Below are 24,335 nucleotides of genomic sequence, written 5' to 3'. Positions count from 1 at the left end.
TTGTACAATTACTCTTATGCCCCTTATTAAATTATTACTTTCAATTTCAACAACCAACCTATCAAATTAATTCACAAAAAATTCTCCACCTCAAAAATTTATTTTATCCAAAATTAATTGACAAATTTTTTTTACATTCCAACACAAAAAATTGTCCACCAAATTTAATTTGTTTACAACCCCACCAAAAAATTATCTTCACCAAATTATTTCCAGAATGAGAAATCTTTCGTCAAGTCTAAAACTTGTATTTCAAGAAGTTGTAATTTTGTACACTCCGTAAGAAAGTATGTATTTAATTTTGTATGTATTCAATAATTCGATAATTTTTGAAAAATTTGACAAAAATAAATTACCTTTTTGGAGTTTGATTTATGCTTGCTTTGTTGATTATTTATTATTTATTTTTTCCTTTTTTTTTATAATGCTCTGCATTTGATATTTATATTACAAAAATGAAAAAATAGTAATTTTTTTTAAGATACCCGGCTGGACTTCACCGAATATTCACCGAAGCTTCCCAATTTGAGGTTCAGTTGCTAAGCGATCGTTTAGTTCTAGACGTTACACGATGTGAAGAAAAGTTAGACGATCGTATAGCAATGGGCGCTGGCCGTTTTGATGTTGAACGCTATACGATCGTGTACCTGCAGGAGCTAAGCGATGCTTTAAATGCTATACGATAGCACTACGCGATCGTTTAGCTTTGGCGTAGGAACTAAATGATACGTTGGATTTGCTAACGATGGTACTACACGATCGCTTAGCTACGATGCGTGTTAAGCGATACGATGAAGTGCTACGCGATAGGGTTGAGCGATCATTTAGATGTAGAGCTAAGCGATCGTGGCGTGAGAACTAAACAATACGTTGATTTGCTAAACGATGATACTAACGATCGTTTAGCTCCGATGCGCGTTAAGCGATGCGATGAAGTGCTACACGATAGTGCTGAACGATCGTTTAGATGCAGAGTTAAGCGATCGTGGCGTGGGAACTAAACGATACGTTGGATTTGCCTAACAATGGCACTACATGATCGTTTAGCTATGACGTGCGCTAAGCGATGCGATGAAGTACTACGCGATAATGCTGAGCGATCATTTAAATGTAGAGCTAAGCGATCGTGGCGTGGAAACTAAACGATACGTTAGATTTTCTAAACAATGGCACTACACGATCATTTAGCTACGACGCATGCTAAACGATGCGATGAAGTGTTATGCGATAGCGTTGAGCGATCGTTTAGATGCAGAGCTAAGCGATCGTGGTGTGGGAACTAAACGATACGTTAGATTTGCTAAACAATGACACTACACGATCGTTTAGCTATGACACACGCTAAGCGATGACATGAAAGTGCTAGGCGATGGTGTTAAGCGATCATGTAGTTCTATGCGATAGAGCTAAGCGATGGTACTAAGTGATCATAGTTAAGCGATTGTTTAGCTTCAGCAAACACTGGACGATAGCCTTTAGCGCTACACGATCGGCCTTAGCCTTCAGCGCCACACGATCGGTTCATGAAATAGATAAATTTAAGGACAACACATCATGATCATCAATGCATACTTAAAAAAAAAACAAAAAATTATATATAAATATAAATAAAAAAATGGACCGACCCATACCCAACCAGGTACGGCGCCAGGCGAAAAAACAGAATACCCCTACCCGGTCCAATACCCGATCGGGTCAGGCCGGGCAAAATTCAAGAAACATCCCCTACTCGGTCCAATACCCAGTCGAGTCGGGACCGAGCTGAATTCCCAATAATTCCACGCGTGCCCCCTCTCTACCCGGTGCCCTCCCACTACCCTGTCCAATACCCGACCAGGCCAGGATCGGGCCAAATTCCAGAATATCCACTTACATGGCTTGGTCACGTACCCGGTTCAAGTGCTTTGAAGCCCGGTCGGGTGCCATCTATTCTTACCCGGTTTTGCCCCCTTCCCCCTCGTCCTTTCCTCTCTTTCCCGCCCATACTCGATCGAAATACACATACGACCTGGCCGGTCTACCATCGGGCACAATCTTCCCCAAATCTATCCCAAAGCAACCTCAAACTTGCCTGCCCAGTCACATACCCGGTCACAATGATATGAAACCCGGCCGGGTAAGGACGATTTTTGGAAACGCATTTTAGACTCAAACTTATTGTGAAATGGAGTGAGATTGAGGACTTTTGAAATGGAGAAGAGTGAAAATGGAAAAGAAAATTGAGGGTTTGGAGGGGTTGAGTGAGTTTTGAAATGCGAAGGGTATTAAGGTAATTTTTCTTAATTTTCAAAATTGTGGGGTAAAAAAAACAAACTTTTTAAAAATGGTCCAAAAGTCAAAATCAAAACTTGAAAAAGGTTATTTTTGTCAATTACCCACGAAAGTGATGACTCACTGTAAAAAGAGTTTGAGGCTCTTTGGGGTATTGAGATGATCTAGGATGTGGGGAGTTATGATATTTGGCGAGTTCTGATTTCTAGAGAGTTTTGATCGAGTATGAACGATCAAGTATGATCGAGTATGTTCAAGCACTGAGATGATATATGATACAGGAAGGAAAATGACGGTGAGATAAGAAACAGGTTCCGAAAATGGGCCCACAAATAATTAAAATTGGTGAGATAGGATAATGGGTCTCCAAATACTGAGATAATATAGGATGTGGAAATATACCATCCCATGTTGGGCCCCCAAACAACCCCTCTCACTTTGAACCACTTTCTTGGTACACAAATGAGTGGGATAATACTTTGACTGTGTGGTTGTAATAATCTTTTACATAGTGAAAATTTTCTAAACCGTTTTTTTTCTGGACTTGGAGTTATTCCACATTAACTCTTATGTTCACAAATTTATTGGTTTCTTTTAACTTTTCTGTTATTTTTATGCTTATTCATGTTGTGGGAGATTTTTTTTCCCAACACAAAGGTACTCCACAGATTGGAACATGAGCAGGAAACCCTACTAATCCAAGACTTACCACAAATATAGGGCGGATTACAGCAAAAGAAAGTCACATCTACTGCTTGCGAGTCTGTTGGTCTAAGTTCATCTAAGTTTGTCATCAGGATAGTTGTCGTTATTTCTGTTGAAGACGTTATCGCCACCATTCACACTACCATTGAACATTGCTTAGGAGCGAAAAGTCTCACACGCAAGAGACACACCACCACATCCTTGTTACTGTAACCATCAATTTAAAAGTCAATATACATCAAAGCGTGACCTTAAAAACTCTTTTTCTGTTCAAATTTATCATTGAATTTCTTGAAGCTAGTGCACCTTACATGTTTTGAATATTGAAGCTTCCATGAACATCATGCAACCTCCTCCAGGAAATTGAGACCTCTAAGTTCCATAAATTTGAAAGAAAACTATAGAAACTCTAGGAACGTGCACCCACTAGAGTGATGAAAAACAAGGGAGGCTATACCAGACTAATTAGAAAATGAGGTAGCAAAAGCTCACCTAGTACATATGGAAGATTTGAAGTTGATCCATTAAGAGATGACTGCAAAGAACAAGAGCTCTGGAAATTTACAAACCATGTTTTGATGTCAATTTTACACTTGAATCACAAACCTTTTCAGTAGAATTATAATGCATCAACATAAAAGGGAGAATACGATAAATCATTTGTCACTAAGAATGAATCCATGTGTAATCACCAACTTCTGCATAAATTTACAAGACTGTCAAAATAAGTTAACACAACAAATTAAAGGCATGTGATTATGTAGTTGATTGTTATGAAAATAAGATTAAATCAACCTAGATCAACTAAAATTCAGTGAGAATTAGGGCAAAGATTGGAATTGAATTTCTATGATTGGAAGTATATATATGTGTGTGTATATATATATAAACTACGCCAATTAAAATTGAAATCCTTACTAGACTAGGGGTGTAAAGGAACTCTTATAGAAGAGAACCAATGAGCGGAAGAAAGATCTTTCCAAGCCTATTGTGAAAGAATAAATGCATTCACAAACATACAAGAACAATATGAATCTTAAACAAAATTACAGCATGCTTTCTTAAACAATACAAAAGGAATTGAGAGACAAACCTTTGAATAACTCTTCTTCTGGAAATCTCTCGCTCTCGTGATCAATCGACCAACAATATCTCGCTCTCGTGAGCAATCGTCCAACCAATCGCCTAGCAATCACGAACTGTCTGATCCACGAACTGTAACCCCTCGACACTACCACTCAACAACCTTGGTATTCTCAGAGTGAGAATCCAAGAGGTGTGGACTCTGTGTGAATTTGATAGAGGGAAGGAGGAAGAAAACGATCGAACTACACGATCAAGTAAGTAGGAGAAAGTTTTTGTCTATCGCATAGACTGAGAGTACTTGATCGTATAGTAAATCCCACTCTATCATTGACACCATCGTTTAGTCTCTTGCTAGATCGTTTACACGATCGTTTAGTCTCTCGCTAGATCGTTTAGTCTCTCGTGAGGGCTATCGTATAGTCTCTCATGAGCAAATGATTAGTAATTCTTTAAATGAAGCGATCGTTCAATAAAATGAAATACTTTTCATTTTATTCTTCAGTTATTAAAACTGAACATAACCTCCTACTTGCACGGTTAAAGGAGAAATTAAATAACCAACTAAGCAATTATCTCATAATTGTTTTTATTATAAATAAATATAATAACCAACTTATCATATTATATTTATAACCTATAGTTTTAATATCACATCATATGTAATATTTAAACTATAGTTCTTTTCTCCTTTATTTAATATAAATCATAGTTATATCAAATTCCTTTAATTAATGTATCTCATACATCAAAACAATTATATTACATATAATTGAACCAATTTAATTAAATTATATATAATCAAATTCCCTCTTGTTAATTTGAACACTTCAAACTAACCCAAAAACTGATTCTCAACTTGAATCCATTGAGCTACCAAGGGGACCTCATGGACCTGTAGCTTGAAGTTCCAACGGTACGTGAATAACTAACTAAACTCTTTAATCACAAAATCCACCATCTGTTAACTATTGGGCATTACACTAAAGACCAATAGCTGCACTCTTCTCACTACAAATATATTTATGTGTCCATTGGATATAACCAATTAACAGTACGATAACCTTTCACAGACCGCTCGTAAGTACATCTAGACCAATTTACCGTTTTTTCCTTGTAGTTACATTTAACTTCTTAAGTACCACTGATTTCTCTAATGAGCAATACATCATAGTCCTACTATGAGTGAACACTTCTTGGGCTATGAGAAAGTGTGTGGCGCCACATTGTTTAAGCCCCGGAATCAACCCTTAAAGGAGCAATCTATCCAATTGCCCCTACTTCGAGGAATGACTGAATTTCATCTTGTGTAACTGAGTTCCTAATTCCCCAATCAGTCGAATCTCCAAAGTGGTAGGTTTGAGTTGCCAATCTGGCCACTCGCACCCATGCAAATCAAAGGACCACCCTCATAGGCAGGAGTTTCCAACTTACTCAGGATTAAAGTTATGTTACCTATGGTCATCCTAGTGAAATGAAAGTCTCTATCATGAACGACGTTATATAACGAGACTAAACATTTCGTGGTCCGGTCTTATACAAACTCCTTTGTATAGGACACCCCCGCTGGCATGTCTCCACATGAATGATCAGGATCAGACCATCTATACCACTTTACAACACTTAAGGCATGATCCACTTGTATGTCTCCACATACATGCTTAAGTTACAAAGATAACCAGGGATCTTAGTTTATTGGTTTGTGGTTAATGCAACTAAAATATCCCATATTTCATAAACAACAATAAAGAAAATATCTCATATTATTACATCACAAGCGTTTGTTCATACAGGTGTTTACAAACTACAGAACCCTATGAGATTTAAGGCATTGACCATAACAATCTCCCACTTGTCCTAAAGAGAGTGGGTGTACAAGATAAATACAAGTACAAAACAATAAACTAGGGCACTAAGGCCCAATGTAAAATCTCCCATTTGCCCTAGTCCAGCCGCAGACGGTTCTATAGACCTATGCTCTGTAGGTGATCCTAAAAAACTATAGCCGTGAGAGCCTTTGTAAACGTGTCAGCAACGTTGTGCTCTGAAGCGATCTTTGTGACTATCACGTCCCCTCGATGTACAATTTCACAGATGAGATGATACTTCCGCTCTATATGTTTGTCGCACTTGTGATTCCTATGCTCCCTGGAATTTGCTACAACACCATTATTATCACAATAAAGGGTGATGGGCCTAGACATGTTTAAAACAACTTCCAGATCAGTCAGGAACTTCTTGAGCCAAATGGCCTCCTTAGTAGCTTCACAAGTCGCTATATACTCGGCCTCCATCGTGGAGTCAGCGATTCACCTCTGCTTAGTGCTTTGCCATACTACTACTCCTCCGTTAAAAGTGAACACCGATCCTGAAGTGGATTTTCGGGAATCCTTATCAGTCTGAAAATTAGAGTCCATGTATCCAGTAAGGATCAAATCCTTAGATCTATACACGAACATGTAGTCCCATGTTCTTTGAAGATACTTGAGGATGTTCTTGACGACAGTTCAGTGACCCTGTCCTGGATTAGACTGATATCTACTGACTATCCCCAGAGCATAGCAGATGTCAGGTCTAGTACATAACATCACATACATCAAACTGCCAACGGCAAATGCATAGAGAACCCGTCTCATTTCCTCAACCTCTTGAGGTGTCTTAGGACACAGTTCTTTAGACAATGTAACTTCATGCCGAAAAGGCAGTAGTCCCCTTTTGGAGTTCTGCATCGAGTACTTGATGAACATCTTGTCAATGTACGATGCTTGAGACATTGCTAGCACTTTGTTCTTTCAATCCCGAAAGATCTGAATACCAAGAACAAACCGAGTCTCTCCCAAATCTTTCATTTGGAATTGGGTCATTAGCCAGTTCTTAACTAAAGTCAATAAACCTACATCATTCCTAATGAGTAGGATATTGTCTACAGACAACACTAGAAAAACTACTGAATTGTTGATGATTTTCTTGTAGACACAAGGCTCATCAACGTTTTGGTCAAAATCGTAAGATTTGATCGCAGTATCAAACCTCATGTTCCAAGATCGAGATGCCTGTTTCAGGCCATAAATGAACTGATTCAGTTTACAAACCTTTTGCTCTTGACCTTGGGCTATGAATCCCTCAGGCTGCACCATATAAATGGCCTCCTCAAGATTACAATTCAGAAAGGCAGTCTTGACATCCATTTGTCATATCTCATAGTCATAATATGAGGCAATGGGCAGAAGGATGCAGATAGACTTAAGCATGACAATAGGCGAGAAATTCTCATCATAATCAACTTCATCCACCAGGGTATAACCTTTTGCCACAAGTCTAGCTTTGAAGGTTTGCACCTTCTCATAAGTACTCCGTTTCCTCTTGTAGATCCATTTACAACCAATAGGTTTAACCCTATCAGGTTGATCTACAAGATCCCATACTGAGTTGAAGTACATAGACTCCATTTCGAGATCCATGGCTTTGACCCATTCATCCTGGTCAACATCCTCCATTGCCTTCTGATAAGACAATGGATCCTCACCTCGCCATCGACTACCATAGCCAGGATTTCAGTGAAACTAAAACCCATATAACGAACAAGTGGGTTCGCAACCCTCTCACTACGTCGAGGTTCCCTTAACTCTTGAGGTGGATTGGACCTACCAGATGAACTTCCATCAACAACTTTTGTTGATGTAGCAGGCTCTTCAACAACTCTTGTTGAAGTTTCAGTAATTTCATTGGAAAGTTCACGCAACACGATTTTACTACGTGGACCGTGCTCTCTCATATGATCCTTCTCAAGGAAGGTATTGTTTGTTGACACAAACACCTTGTTTTCCTTAGGATCATAAAAGTAACCCCCTCGTGTAATTTTAGGGTAGCCTATAAATAGGCACAGCCTCGAACATGGTTCCAGTTTCTTAAGATTAGCCTCAAGCACATGTGCTTGGCAACCTCAGATGCAGAAGTGACACAAGCTAGCTTTACACCTGTTCCACAACTTCAAAGGTGCTCTGGAAACACTCTTGGAAGGAACACAGTAGAGGATATAAGATGCAGTCTCCACTGCAAAACCCCAAAACGAGTCCGATAAGGAAGCGTACTGATCATTGACCGAACCATGTCCAATAGGGTTCTATTTCTCCTCTCCGATATACCATTCTGCTGAGGTGTACTAGGTGTCGAGAGTTGGGAAATGATTCTATATTCTATCATATAGTTTTGGATCTCAGAATCCAAAAACTCTCCACCTCGATCTGATCGAAGTGTTTTAATCCATTTATCCAATGCGTTTTCAACTTCAACCTTGAACTCTTTGATCCTTTCAAAGGATTTTGACTTTCGTTGCATCAAATAAACATACCCATACCGGGAGTAATCATCAGTAAAAATGATGAAATACTCATAACCTCCCCTGGCTCACACATTCATCAGACCACAAAGTTTTGAATGCATTAACTCTAGAGGCTCTTTGGCTCGATAACCTTTTCCAGTACAAGGTCTTTTAGTCATCTTGCCTTTAAGGCATGACTCGCACGCAAGTAAATAATTTTCCTCTAACTTGCTTAGAAGTCCATTCTTCACCAATCTTTCAATCCTATTGAGATTGATGTGCCCTAATTAAAGGCGCCAAAGTTGGGACTTTTTCTTAGGAGAAACCTTAAGTCGTTTATTTTGAGTTATGACAGTTTTAAATATTTCTATGTTATGGAGGGAATTTGTTGCTAACGACTTTAGCACATACAAATTATTTTCTAATTTTGCTGAACAAATCTCAACACCATTTTTCAGAATAAACACTTTATTCACTGAAAAGTTGAGAGTATATTTACATTCAATCAAACACTTTAAAGAAATTAAGTTTTTCTTTAACTCGGGAACAATATATACATCATTCAAAATGATAAATTTATTCTGTAAAGTCAACTGGAGCCCTTCCACTACCACAATTGAGATGACGTGCCCGGTGCCTACTCGCATCGTCATCTCACCAGCTTCAAGCTGCCACCAGAATCTAATCCACTGAAAAGAAGAACAAACATGATTAGTGGCCCTAGAGTTTATGATCCAGACAGAATCATCATTCTCCACTAAACAAGTTTCCAAAACTAGTAAATCATATTTACCTTGTTTTGCCTTGGTCTTAACCTTCTTTTTCTCCTTCAACCAGCAAGGACAGTTCCACTTCCAGTGCCCATCCTGGTTGCAATGGAAACATTTTCCTTTTTCAACCGGCGCTGGTCACCTACCCATTGTACTGTAGGTTGTGGGTTAGCAGGTGCCTTCTCTTTCCCCTTACCACCCTCATTCTTCTTCCATTTGGTAGTGTTAGAAGTAGAAGGTGCAGAATTAATTCCTAAAGTCGAACCTTATGGAAATTTTTTGATGATGAAGCAACATTTACCTCACCAACCTTCTTCTCCTTGCTTTTCAACAAAGATTGGAATGTTTGCAACTCATTAAGGAGATTTGTAAGGGTATAATCAACTTTGTTTAGCACAACATTGTTGCCAAAGTGCAAGAAGCTTTCTAGCGATGAGGGCAGAATTATGCTACCCTGGCTACCCTCATCGATACGGGACCCATTCATCTCCGCCACATTGAAGTGGACCATTATGTTCATAATGTGTTCTTGAACAGATTTACCCTCCTTCATTTTGGAGTTGAAGATGCATTTCAGAGCTTCATGCTTGAGCTGTCCTGACGGTTGTCTGAACATTCCTCGCAGGGACTCCATGATCTCATGCACAGAGACCATAGGCTCATGCTTCTTGACCAAAACGTCATTCAGACTGGCCAAGATATAAGTTTGGGCCTTCTCGTTTGTCCGTGTCCATTTCTCATATGCCTCTCGAACATTTTGAGCGGCAGTTTGGGTCAAAATAGGAGGACACTCCTCCATATGGACGAACCTAAGGTCATCGATGATCAGTATGGTAATAATCGTGTTTTTCCAACTAACATAGTTTTCACCAGTCAATTTATCGGCACTTAATAGAGCTAATTTGGCTGTAGCCATTTTAAAGTTGCTGAAAAAAAAACATGAAAAAACTTAATAAGTCTATGCATTACCACTTTTAATACCAATTTAGTTTTAGCAAAATGGTTCTTATATACCCTAAGTAAAATGACATCTATTTTGCAATTATTTCCCAGCGAGGCAGGACAAAAGTCACCAGTGGGGTGATCAAGTGCTTCTTCACTGGGATGAGACATTCTCAACCATTAGATAGAAATAACTCTTGTAACTGACTCTAACAATCACCATTTCTCGGTCCAGAACTACCTTTAACAATTCTGCATAAGTGTAACCCTTCATTTTAGACCCTAGAATCCCACCCTAATGCACCCACCTTAGGGAAAAAGCATATTAGGATAAAAGACTAAAGTGTCCTTATCCTATACAGGAAATGAGATAAAGAGTCGTACGAAACTACCATCCTTTAGGGGGACACTCCTAGCGGGCCTCGAGGCGATGTAGAAAATGTTATCTAACCTAATGAGAGAGACCATGGGATATGTTGTCACACATCCCGCTCCCACTTACTATGAATATTTTCTCTGTTCACCATGGTATTGGCCTACCCAAACACCATCCTTTAGAGGGACACTCCCAGGGTGTCACGAAGTCGAGGATAGATCTCATGGTGTGAACATTAGGGAGAAACGTGAAGAAGTTTAAGTGAAGTATCATATACCTCAAGTACCTTCCACTGAATGTTGTACCTAGGGATTCATTAACTTAGACAATTCGACTATTGATTTTATCTAAGTGCGATTTGATTTGCTCAAAAAATAACTCTTGCTTTTGATAATTAAATAAGTTTGAATCAAGTCCCATTAAACACTTTAACGAACTATCATCAAATTTGCATGCATACATCAAATCTATCTAATTCACCTTTCCAGGTAGGTTCCCAGGTAGAGGTGTTCCATTTTCGTCAGCTTAAGTACCTCAGCCTAGACAAAACTCGCCTTAGACAAAAGGTCCATTATAGATAGATTTGGTACATATTTAATCTTTTATTAGTCAATTTAATCCTATTAAACTTATTAAAAGATTAGCTTTTCTAATCTCATTAGAACCGTGATCTTAGGTCTATCTCCATCAAATTTTAAAACTCTTTTAAAACATGATTCAAGCCTAAGTTTGCATGCATGTCTTTCTTATTGATTTTAGTTCTAATTTCCATTATAACACTTATAAAAGGAAACAACCAAAATCATTCACATTGCTAAGCTAGACTAGGTATTTATAACTCTTATAAATTTAACCTATGTGTCATGCTTCATGCAATATCCATTCATTACTATATATAACTCTTATATAAAAAGTAATGAACTAAGCATACATGCTTCCATACATCCTTATACTATAACATTTATAATATAAAGATGATGCATGAATATGCTTAATGCATGCATAAATATAACTCTTATATTATACGATGCATGAGCATACTCTTAAGTAATTTAATCATGCAAACTACTATATCATAACTCAATATAGAGATGATACATGACCAATGCATAACCTATAGTGGGATTTAAAACTATATGACATATCATTTAAACATACATCTCATGTATATTCACTAAAATTAATGGACCGGGATGATTAGCCTAAAAATATCGAAAATAAATCTATCTATTACATTAAACCATCGAGTAAACCAGATCAACAAGCGACCCGAGTCTTGAACCGTCCCAGCGAAGCCATGCTTCCTAATCGTCTAGTAAAATTGGTCGAGTAACCACGATTGTGTAGTAATGATTGAGTACCTTTGACTATGCGATGAAGCATGAAGGCCACTCAATTGTGCAACGCACCAACTTTAAATGCAAGCTTAAACGATCATGTAGACGGCTACTATGCTATGAAGCATGATCATCTAGACGATCGAAGAGCAAGCGCTAAGTAACACTTACCGAGCGATCGTGTAGCCAGTGTCTATGCGATGAAGCATGCTGGCCTACACGATCGTTCAGTGCGCACGCATACCATGCAACGAGTATCCCATACTTAATGATTGTTTACCTCCATCATTTACACGATCTGATTAACTCTTGGTCTTCTTCTTCCTCGAAGTAAAATGCATCTCCATGCCTTACGAGCGACTCAAACATACTCAAACTCTTTGAATTACAAACTTGATAGCAAGTTAATATTTCCAAAAACATAGGGGCCCTTATAATTAACTTTGAAATGTAAAAGAATTTATTAACCAGAGGCAATCATCCCAGAAACTCTATTAATCCACATCCACAGATACATTTAACATTTAAACATAATGTAGACATGCTTAACACCTACCAAGAATGTAAATGCAATTCTGTACAGTAATGAATTTGGAATATCAGAACCTAGCTCTGACACCAATTAAAGGAACTCTTATAGAAGAGGACCAGTGAGTGGAAGTAAGATCTTTCCAAGCCCATTGTGAAAGAATAAACGCATTCACAAACATACAAGAACAATTATGCATCTTAAACAAAATTACAACATGCTTTCTTAAATAATACAAAAGGAATTGAGAGACATACCTTTGAAGAACTCTTCTTCTGGAAATCTCCGGCTCTTGTGATCAATCGACCAAAAATATCTAGCTTTCGTGAGCAATCGTCCAACCAATCGTTTAGCAATCACGAACTATCTGATCCACGAACAGTAACCCCTCGACACTACCACTCGGAAACCTTGGTATTCTCGGAGTGAGAATCCAGAAGGTATGGGCTCTGTGTGAATTTGGTAGAGGGAAGGAGGAAGAAAACGATCGAACTACACGATCAAGTAAGTGGGAGAAAGTTTTTGTCTATCGCATACACTGAGAGTACTTGATCGTTTAATAAATTTTGCTATATCGTTTATACCATCGTTTAGTCTTCGCTAGATCGTTTACACGATCGTTTAGTCTCTCGTTAGATCTTTTAGTCTCTTGTGAGAGCTATCGTATAGTCTGATCAAACGATTAGTAATTCACTAAATGAAGTGATCGTTCAATAAAATGAAAATACTTTTCATTTTATTCTTCCGATTAAAACTGAACATAACCTCTCACTTGCACGGTTAAAGGAGAAATTAAATAACCAACAAAACAATTATCTCATAATTTTTTTTTATTATAAATAAATATAATAACCAACTTATCATATTATATTTATAACCTATAGTTTTAATATCACATCATATGTAATAATTAAACCATAGTTCTTTTCTTCTTTATTTAATATAAATCATATTTATATCAAATTCCTTCAATTAATGTATCTCATACATCAAAACATTTATATCACATATAATTGAACCAATTTAATTATATCATATATAATCAAATTCCCTCTTGTTAATTTGAACACTTCAAACTAACCCAACAACTGATTCTCAACTTGAATCCATTGAGCTACCAAGGGAACCTTATGGACCTGTAGCTTGAAACTCCAACGATACGTGAATAACTGACTAAACTCTTTAATCACAAAATCCACCGTTCGTTAATTGCAGGGCACTCCACTAAAGATCGACAGCTACACTCTTCTCAGTACAGATATATTTCTATATCCATTGGATATAACCAATTAACAGTACGATATCCGTTCGCAGATCGCTCGTAAGTACAATTGGGCCAATTTACCATTTTGCCCTTATAGTTACATCTAACTTCTTAAGTACCACTGATTCCTTTAATTAACAATACATCATAGTCCTACTATAAGTGAACACCTATCGGGCCATGAGAAAGTGTGTGGCGCCACATTGTTCAAGCCCTGAAATCAGCTCTTAAGGGAGCAATCTATCTACTTATCTCTGCTTCGGGGAAGGAGTGAATTCCATTTTGTGTAGCTTAGTTCCCAACTCCCCAATCAGACGAATCCCCAAAGTGGTAGGTTTGAGTCGGCAATCTGGCCACTCACACCCATGCAAATCAAAGAACCGCCCTCATAGGCAGGAGTTCCCAACTCACTCAGGATTAAGGTCATGTTATCTATGGTCATCCTAGTAAAATGAAAGTCTCTGTCATGAACGACGTTATATAACGAGACTAAACATTTCGTGGTCCTGTCTTATATAAACTCCTTTGTATAGGACACACCCACTCGCATGTCTCCACATAAATGACCAGGATCAGACCATCTGTAGCACTTTATAACACTTAAGGCATGATCCACTTGTATGTCTCCACTTACATACTTAAGTTAGAACGATAACTAGGGATCTTAGTTTATTGGTTTGTGGTTAATTCAACTAAAATATCCCATATTTCATAAAAAACAGTGAAGAAAATATCTCATATTATTATATCACAAGCGTTTGTTCATACAGGTGTTTACAAACTACAGGACCCTACGAGATTTAGGGCATCAATCCCAACAGGGTGTTCATGGGTTGGGTTGAAAGACTTTTTAGACCCAACTCAATTGTTTGGGTTGTAAATTTTTTCAACCCAAATAACTTTTATTAAAAAATAAACTCAACCCAACCCAACCCAACCATGAAATATTTGGGTTGGATTGGTTCAGGTTAATTAAGTCATTTATTTAAAATTTTTTTATAAAAAGAAGCAAAACGTAAATATGTAAAAGTCTAATTTAATAATTTTCATATATTGAATTAAGATTAACAACTCAATTTCAATTTACATAGTGAAAATTTTCTTTCTAAAGTGTAAAGAAACTACTTTTAAGAGTTGTTGAAGAATAAATTATTCAAAAAATATTAGAATTAAATAAAATTAAAATCAATATATGTATAAATAATTGTATTATAAGTAATAAAAAATATATTTTAAAGTAATAATAAATTCGGGTTGGTTTGGGTTATATTGGGTGAACCCATAAACCAACCCAACCCATAAAATTTCAAAATGGGTACCTTGGAAAAGATGATAAGGGGAAAGAAGCAACTGAAACTAAAAGAGGAGAGAAACGGGTGGTTGTGGAATCGCCACTGAATGGCAGGTGTTGGGCTGTGAACCGAAGACTGAAGAGAAGAGAGTGAAAGTGAGAAGGAGGCGTGCGACTGGGAAGTCGAGTGCCAAAAGTTTTAAAGAATTTCTCGATACTTCTTTAGGCCAGAATTCGGCAGCACAACCAAAACTGTAGGGCTTTTCTTTTTGTCCTAAAAGTTTGAATCTTGTTGTATGCTGGTCCTCATATTTTTAAAGTCGTCTGTTTCGATCCCTAAACTTTTAGAAAATTATTTATTTTGGCCATTGTTATTGGTAAAATGTGTGAGGTTGCATGTATTTTTTAGATGTCTAGGATTTAAGCACACTTAAATATGGAGAATCACAATCACAATCAATCACTTAACATTCCTTCTTTGTTATACAACTATCTTTCATGGCTATTGTATAATTTAGGAAATGGAGAACTTTTCTCAAAGTGTCATAAGCATCTTTATTTTCTCTTTTTCTTTTCCTTTGAATCCACCCATTTTTCGTGTAACTAGACCAAGTCTCGTTTTTCTGAATCATTTCGATAAAAAAAGAAGTTACGTGTTGTTCTTCACTTTATTATGTTCTGAAAACTTTTTAATTCAAGAATAAAACAATTCATGACAATGTAAAATAAACGGTATCTCACACAAAATAAGGAAGGAATTGGGAAGAAGAGCAAAAATGTACCTCAATAAATTGTAGAAATATCTCAAACTTGAGGATATAACAAAATACTCAAAATCTATATAAGGATGAAATTGCATCTAGGATGTGTTGAGTAAGATGAAAGTTATGTAGAAGATTAAGAATCAACGTGCCAAAATAGTGAACAACCAAAATCTTAAAAACAAAATGACTTTTGAGGATGAAATTGTGCCTAGGATGTGTTGAGCAAGATGAAAGTTATGTAGATATGATCAAGAATCAATGTGCCAAAGTAGTGAAGGACTAAAATCTTGAAAACAATTGGCTTTTGAGGATGAAATTGTGTGGGTTGAGAAGATGAAAGTTATAAGGAAAACCAATAATCAACATGCCAAAATAATGAACGATCAAAATCTTGAAAACAAAATGACTTTTGAGCCCCTTATAGAAAATCGATTTACCCTCTAATTTAAAATTGAAACCATACATTTTTTAGGGTGGCTAACTTAGTCACTTCATCATTCTGTTAAAGAGTTAACAAAATTTTGACAACAAGAACCAAAGTAAGCATGTTTTAAAAGTTTAGAGACTAAAACGAATATTTTTAAAAACTTAGGACCAAAATAGAATAAGATCGTCATTAATAATTATAGTTTATCAAATCCAAAAGCTATGAGTAGTCTGTATTTTCCATTACTTAGAGAAATTGTACTCTCAAACATCTGTTTGCCCCATTATAGTTTTCATGAACAAATCAATGTGAATGTGATCAATACTTATAGTTAAAAGCATTGTTTTAAGTTGGTTAGGAACTTGATAAAGCTATGGAAGATGCAACATTTCACATTTTCAACATGCCGAAGTGTTGACAAATATTTTTGTTCATCTATGACTTACAACACTATCTTTGTGAGCATGCCGGACAAATATTTTTGTTTGCTCTAAGCATTTGTTCTCTCTGTTGGTTAAATATCATCCATCATTTGGCTCCTAGCTCCAAATGGTAATAGATGGAGGTGGAGGGAAACAATTTCCCAAGACATGTATAAGTATAATCAATGGGACATTTCTGTCCCCTTGGCATAATGATCAGCTCAGCAGATGCTTGCAATGAATCCTTTTGAGGATCAATCCAACACTTGTGTGTTTAACGATTCGTATGACTCCATGTACTATGTAGCAAGTCGTGTTTTGACAAAAAGACTTGTGATTAAATTAACAAACTGAAAATTGAAGGTTTTAGATCACAAAATCAACATCGTTATTATCACGATGAATCAGACTAATTTCAGTTGAGAAAGAAATGTATAATTTTTCATGATCAGAATTAGTATCTATCAACCAATCAAATACAAAGTTCTTTTTGACAATACGTTAGATGGAAGAATCGAATCTCTGACTTCTAAATTGATACTACAAACATTATATCATTTGAACTATACTTTTTTTGGCAACCAAATAGAAAATCGAGGATTAGACAATTTGGTGAATAAGATGAGGAAACTAGGATATTGGAGATCTAACCATTTTCTAAACATAATTTAACTATGTTAGGACAAAAAATTATCAAAGAGTTCTTTCAACAATGTTTGACCCCTTTTGAATTATCTATTTCTCTTTTAGACAGACATCCGTGTCTAAATCTTTTTCTGTAATTATTCGATAGGTCTTATTTCACTTGTTTTGAGATTCGTGATAGAGAAAGAAGAATAGAATTCATTGGAGGAGAAATTTCTGATTATCTTCAAAATTGATGCTATCAAGTTCTAAACAATGAATAGAAGAGTTTGGTGAACAAAGGAAATACATATCCAACAAAGGCTGCTAACAAATTAGCTTCAGAATGGAAAACACATATATATAGATTAAAATCTGAGAACAGAGAGTATTTCCAACTCCAAAATGTGAGATGACATTTCTTTGAGTAGTTTCAAGCACACTATCGATAATCTTCATCACATATATAAGCCTTCTGGCACGCCTTCTTTCTTCTTATACATAACCTTCTCCTTTGCCTTCTTGAAGTCGGCATGTGTGACCTGAAGCAAAATACAACATAAAAAGAACCTAAGCTACATTTCACGGTCATTCAATCAACTCCAAGCGTAACAATACACAAAATGGACTTGGGATGAACTGTTCAATTCCCCACTCTATCCGTATTATAAATTTCGATACTTCATCGCAAAACGAATATGAAATGTAATCCCCACCTTAGAGCAAGACTAAGACAACATCCATATGGATCTGAAACTCCAAATACATGACACTCATCTAACGAAACAGCAGAAAAGCCAAGACGTTAGGGTCCCAGATAACTGGTAGTAGGAGATCCAGATGGGAGAACAAATGCCTCAAAAACAAGTTCAAGTGGGAAATGGAGAGATTTCACAAGGAAAACCCTAATGGAATTCTCCAAAAAGAGTATTTGCTGTAGCACAACTATGACTTGAGACACTTCCATTTCACACTGAGAGGAAGGCAATCTTAAAGGCCGCGCAAAGAAATTCTCCATGAAAACACAGCAAAGACGAATGAACAATGAAATACAACAACAAAGAACAAACCCTAGAAAATGAAGTAGACATGAGGGCTGTGACAAACAGAGAACCCCTAGATTTCAATACTTCAAGATGTTTGGTAGTCCAAAAACTTGGAGCTTAATCACCGGTGCTTAAAGATCTCAAAGTATTTTTAAGCCTACTTCAACAGACCCTTCAAAAGCTATGTTAATCGGTGGAAAAGTTTTCTCGCATCAAAATTCATTTAGGAACTAGGGGCACTCTTACCTTCATACGTCGTTCTCTCAAAGCAAGCAGCCCAGCTTCAGTACATATGGCCTTTATATCAGCACCAGAGAATTCATCTTTGGTCATTACAAATTCCTCTAAGTTGACATCATCTGCCAATGTCATCCTTGACGTGTGAATCTGCAAATCAGAGTCGTCAAGTTGTTAGACAAAGATGAAACACCTTTAAATATCTAATCAAACCGAACTATAAAATGGTATAAGTTAATGCACAGCTTCCAAATTAACAAGGCTTTCAATTGAAAACTAGACCTGAAAAATGCGCCTCCTGGTTTTTATGTCAGGCAATGGAAACTCAATCTTCCTATCTATTCGGCCTGGTCGAAGCAAAGCTGGATCAAGACTTTCGATTCGATTTGTAGCAAGTATCACTTTAACATCTCCTCTTGAATCAAAACCATCCAATTGGTTCAGTAATTCCAACATTGTCCTTTGGATCTCACGTTCACCTCCAGAGTGAGCATCATACCTGCATGTAGAGAGTATGAATTAGATACGACAGTCTTCTTCAGTTCGAATAAGAATGTAAAACAACTGACCTCTTTGTGCCGACAGCATCAATCTCATCAATAAAAACAATGGAAGGTGAGAGATCATCAGCAACCCTGAAGAGTTCCCTCACTAACTTCGGACCATCTCCCAAGTATTTCTGAATGAGTTCACTCCCAACCACACGCAAGAACGTGGCTGAAGTTGAGTTTGCCACTGCCTAAACGAGAGAAAATACAGTTTACAAAGTGAAAGAAACATTTTACCTATACTTTTTTTAATAGAAACAAGCCTCAAATTTATCATCACTGACTGAAACATTTTACCTATAATACTATCTTTTTAGATAGCTTCTAACTTAAAAAGTTATCTTAAAGTTGAAGAGAGAACCTAAAAAAGCTATCCAAGTGATTTAAAATTTAAATAACGAGACTTCAACTTCAAACAGGGTAAGTTATAAATCTACAGAATGAGTGGACAGCAAAGTTTTGAAGGGGGAAACAAGATTAAACAATCACCTTTGCAAGCAAAGTCTTGCCTGTTCCCGGCTCCCCATACAGTATCACACCTTTAGGAGGCCTAATACCTATGTCCTCATATAACTCAGGATGAGTCAATGGCAACTCAACAGCTTCTTTAATCTCTTGTATTTGAGCATCCAATCCACCAATATCAGCATATGACTCTAAAGGGGCCTTCTCAACTTTCATCACAGACACCATTGGATCAACCTCATCTTGAAGAAGTCCAACAACGGAAAGTACCTATAAAACAAACGATAGTAAGCAAAATGATCAACCAGTGTCTTGATGATACTCTGAAAAAACAAACTAAAAAGACTTTGCCCAAAAAAGCATCAACTCTACTAGCTGTGCATTTTCCATCACATATATCCAACTACAACACTTCTGGCATGTCTGCAATTTTTTCATGCTCAAAAGCACTTTGAAACATGCGATCAATCATTCAAAATCAGTTTCATGTTTTTATTTTAACACTTTTAAATGATTTCATACAATCAAAACTGAAATTAGAGTTCCAAGTGTATACAAACCATCAGGCATGTTGGGAGTGATTTTACAAATGACAAAAGTGATTCTCACCATTTCAAAATCACTCCCAACACATGCTGTTCAAAGTTTAAAGATAAGCATTATAGTTCATACAAGAGCTCAACAATATCAAAATTATACATAAAAGTAGATAGGTGACTTGAATATAAGTTCTCTGGACAACTTTAGTACTAAAAAGTTCTAATTGCCAGTCTCAATCTACATATTTTTGACAAAAGAGAAGCACCCCAAAGAAAAACCAGCATTTTAGCTTCCACGACAGTTGGGTAAGTGGTAATATATAAATCGCAGTAACATGTAATGGAACATTATATGAACTGAGCCCGGATTGCTAGACTTGGGATACCATCCACATTTGAAGCCATTCCCACGTTCTTCTACTCGAAAAACAAATCTAAAAAATTCAAATGCCTACCTCATCATGTACCCACCCAAACTAGAAGCAAGTCCCTAAAATTCCAAAGCAAACTACCCAAGCTTTTAACTAGCAGAATCATACAACCCAACACACCAAAAGGGAATAGACTCAACTTCAACACAAAATCAAACGCCAAGAAGAAGTTAACAAGAGAAAATTCAACAAAATATTCAAATAGAAACTAAAAGCACTATACCTTATTATGCATCAAAATTGCACACCCAGGCTCAAGCTGATCTTTATCGACAAAAGACATAATACCAACGTAATACTCCGGTCCAACAGAAGAGGAAACGATGGCATGATTCTCATCAATCAACTCCTCCAAATTCCCAACACTCATGGGAGATCCTCTCAGATCATCGACCTTAGAGCGATCCTCCTCCGCCTTCTCCTCCTGCGGCTTAAGGCGCTCCTGATTAGTGACAAATTCCTCCTCCATTAACAGGTAATCCTTCACACGTTCGAGCTTCAGAAGCCTCAGCCTGCACTTCGTGAGAGGCGTAACCGTCGGGAGTCGAGCAGCCGCCTCCGGACCTTTCTGCTTCCGCTGCTTGCGGCCAACTCGAGTCGGCGGCGCCGCCGGTTCATACTTCTTGTCTTTCTTTTTATCGGCGTCGGATTTCCGGTCGCCGGGGGCTTGCCGGTTCAGACCTCCTGGAGTTCCCTGACCCATTTTTTCCAATCCTAAAGACAGATTCCGAGAAATGGCTCCCGATTGAAGCTAATATTCAGTCCGCCGGTGACCCATCGAACAAGAAAAGAATCGCTGTGTTTTGATTTAGGCTTGGGCCTTTACCTAAATTTCTCTCTTTAATTGGGCTTAGAACTGTACTTGTCTGGGCCTTGTCTTTTGTACTGGCTTGGGCCAACACTTTGACTGTTCACCTTAAATTGGGCTTGTGAGGTCTAGAGAACGAGAAAAAGATCACTCAGCCTGGGTTTCCACTTAAAGGGTTTAATGACAAAATATAATGGTGTGTTTTGAAAAATGGGAAAATATTTTTGTTATTAAAAAAATGAAAACACATGTAATATTTTAAGATCAAATCGAATTTACTAAATGACTAAAATTTCCTTGTTGATGCAAAAATTTGAATAGGTAAATTGACATGATCTCTTGGTAGCAGTAACTATAAATTTGTATTTCGGGGAGGAAGATCACCTGTAAATTAGCAAAAACTACACAATAATGTGATGTAGGCTACGCACATTTTGATGCTTTAAAGTTTGAAGATTCAACATAATAGAGTTATTTATAGAGAGTTCACTTATCTTTTTTTTTTCCTCCTTGTTTATAGAGTTGGGTTGTCAAATCCTTCTCTCTTTAGAATTTTCCCCTAAATCTCTAGATATTATCTTTTCTTTTAGGCAACATTTTGCGAATAAGGCCTAACTAGGTGGCCTCCGGTGAATGAGTCGAATTGGCTTTGGGCCAAGTCAACCCTCATCATGCATAGGATGCACGACATGTTGAGTTCCACCTCGGCCTTGATTGAGGTCGACCGGGCTATAGTCCTTTCTTTAAGCTTGTTTCGTCCTTTTGGCCCGATTGTTTGTCCATTTATTATTGTTTTCTTGACCCGGTAGCTTCTTCTTCTTTTTTATTAAATCGATTTTACCCTTTTGTCTATAACATCCTTAAATTATAAATGTTAACTTGAGTAATATACTAGTGGAGGCAATTGCTTTTCACTTATATTTTATAAATCGATATATTTTCTTTCCTAGTTAATGTAAGATTTTGTTTTCAATCATAACAATAAGATCATTGTTTGATCTCAAAATCTTTTCAAACCAACTTTGAATTTTCACATGAGAGCATAATTAGCTTCATCTAATTATTCGATAATTGTTTTTAACAATCATGCGCTACTAGAAAAACAATGTTCCTTGACGCTTTTTTATTGTCAAGTTTAAAACGTCAAGACATCTAAGGTCAAGAATGTCGATGTTCTCGACAAGGAAAAAATGTCATGAACAATAACACTTGACATGTTTGAAATGTTATGAATATTGACGTTCTTGATAAGGAAAAAACATCAAGATTATTTTTACTTGATATGTTAAAAATGTCAAGATATACTTTACTTGGTACTACAAAAATGTAAAAAATATAGGTGTTCTTGACAAGAAAAAAGTGTTAAGTGCAAAATTTTTTGATAGTTTCCACTTGTCGCATATATCTATATCTTGACACATTTAACTTGTCAAGTATGTTTGTGATTTTTTTTTCTTAATTTTAGTATGGATGTTTACCTATAAATTGTTCTTGTATTTTGATCCAACAATTATATATGATATATTATATAATATATGACAAATATCCATCAAACCAAATAAACAACCAAACACATTTTCAATCTTATAAACCAAAATTTCCTTCAATATCTTTGACAAAAGATCAGCTTCTTCAACATTGTCAATATAAAACTTACAACTCTATGAAGGATTTTCTAAGCTAGAAGAATATGGACAACCCCATCCATATGAATATTTCCAAAAAGAATATAAGGAACATAATTCTCCCCTTTTTTTTAATCATTTTCTTGACATTTTTCTATAAAAGAACCTATTATTTGATGTTTTTCATAAAAATGTCAAGTAGTTAAAATTGCAAACGTTAAGAAATGTGACTTTTTTTAGTAGTGATGACAATTTTGTGCTATTCTTGCAATCTTTCATCATTCTTCAACGATTGAATGGACATTTAATTTTTAGAGTCAAGTTACACACAAAAGATATAAGTATTTTTCTTTTTCACGAGGTTGTCAAGTTAGTTGCATAGACTATGACCTAAAAGCTTTAATTTTGCTTTTTGAAGAGACCTAGTTATGTCTAATGAAACTCACTTGTTAAAGTGAGCTTCGCTTAACAGTAATTGATATGAATTCTCTTTCTTGAGGTTGGAGGTTCGATCCCACACCTTTGTCATTATTGTGCTTCAAAAAATTAATAAAATTTGAACTGAACCTAATATATATACAATACATGAGGTGGAGTTTCAGACCATTCACCTTTTAATTGATATTATAATGGTATGTTGGAATGCCTTAATCTGATATCTAGATCTTCGAACGATCAAGTACTGGGTCTCATTCCATTTGTCATATTTACGTTTTTGGCCATAGAGTTTAGAGAAATGCACGGTTAAATTCTCTAACCCTAGAGGCGCATATGACTCTATATTATTAATTATCCTCTTTAATAATAAACTATTCTCCCTTTGCCCGTGAACGTAGTTAACACACTGCTAGTGAACTGTGTAAAATCTATATGTCGTTTTTCTTTTGCTTTACGTTTCTAACAATCATTGATTGTTACCGATTTCTTAACATGTTGTTTGAACTAGTTTAACTATACTCAAGATGATTTAAAATAACATATACTTTCCACAAAATTTATTCAAAATGAGAATTGAAATACAATAGATATATATCATAAATTTTTTTAAGAGTATATTATCATTTATAATAGGCATTCACTCCAACTTTATTCATATTATTCATGTGTGCAACATGTGTTGAGATTCCAAAGAAAAGACATGCAAACATTTGATGAGATTATTGGGTTTGATAGGTCTCTAAATTTAACAAGAAATCATGTGATCCATTTATGGACGAACTCATACGTCTTTAGAGAATTATTCTTGATATAAAATCCATCATCTTTAGCAATCCAAGTGCAATCACCAAAGACACATCTGTCTACAAGCCAAGAGCTGCGACCCTCAGGCCAAAACACATCAAAGGTCACATGACCATTTTGGCTAACAAAAGTGCACCAAAAACGAGTGGATTGCCAAAAATTCTCTTTGAATTTCCAATTGTAATTGTCTCCAATTTTGAGAATATGCACTCCTAAATCATCATCACGATATTTACAATGAGCTTGAAGAAGTGAAGTTGATTGGTAA

The 24,335-nt window shown here is 36.4% G+C and overlaps 1 protein-coding gene and 1 non-coding gene across 2 annotated transcripts; one reads left to right on the top strand and one right to left on the bottom strand.

Annotated features, from left to right (window-relative positions):
* Window positions 1-3,403: 3,403 nt before the first annotated feature.
* Window positions 3,404-3,483, top strand: LOC120078865. Its single transcript, XR_005482144.1, has one exon. It is a non-coding gene; the product is annotated as a small nucleolar RNA snoR35 (small nucleolar RNA).
* Window positions 3,484-17,344: 13,861 nt separating this feature from the next.
* Window positions 17,345-21,177, bottom strand: LOC120078489 (26S proteasome regulatory subunit 4 homolog B-like). The gene is made up of 6 exons (XM_039032761.1): window positions 20,616-21,177; window positions 19,447-19,692; window positions 18,979-19,148; window positions 18,692-18,908; window positions 18,419-18,559; window positions 17,345-17,668 (listed from the first exon to the last, which is right to left on the bottom strand). Exons 1-6 carry the CDS (start codon window positions 21,093-21,095, stop codon window positions 17,585-17,587), a joined length of 1,338 nt encoding a protein of 445 aa, XP_038888689.1. The 5' UTR covers window positions 21,096-21,177; the 3' UTR covers window positions 17,345-17,584.
* Between the last annotated feature and the right edge of the window lie 3,158 nt (window positions 21,178-24,335).

This window comes from Benincasa hispida, chromosome 5 (genome assembly GCF_009727055.1).
Source record: "Benincasa hispida cultivar B227 chromosome 5, ASM972705v1, whole genome shotgun sequence".
Taxonomy (NCBI): Eukaryota; Viridiplantae; Streptophyta; class Magnoliopsida; order Cucurbitales; family Cucurbitaceae; genus Benincasa; species Benincasa hispida.
This window is presented reverse-complemented; position numbering and strand designations above follow the sequence as displayed.

Coding starts and splice junctions, on each gene's coding strand:
- LOC120078489 (XM_039032761.1), bottom strand. CDS start 21,095: ATGGGTCAGGGAACTCCAGGAGGTCTGAACCGGCAAGCCCCCGGCGAC. Junction 19,149..19,446: donor GCAAGACTTTGCTTGCAAAG/GTGATTGTTTAA, acceptor TCTCTCGTTTAG/GCAGTGGCAAACTCAACTTC. Junction 18,909..18,978: donor GATGCTGTCGGCACAAAGAG/GTCAGTTGTTTT, acceptor CTCTACATGCAG/GTATGATGCTCACTCTGGAG.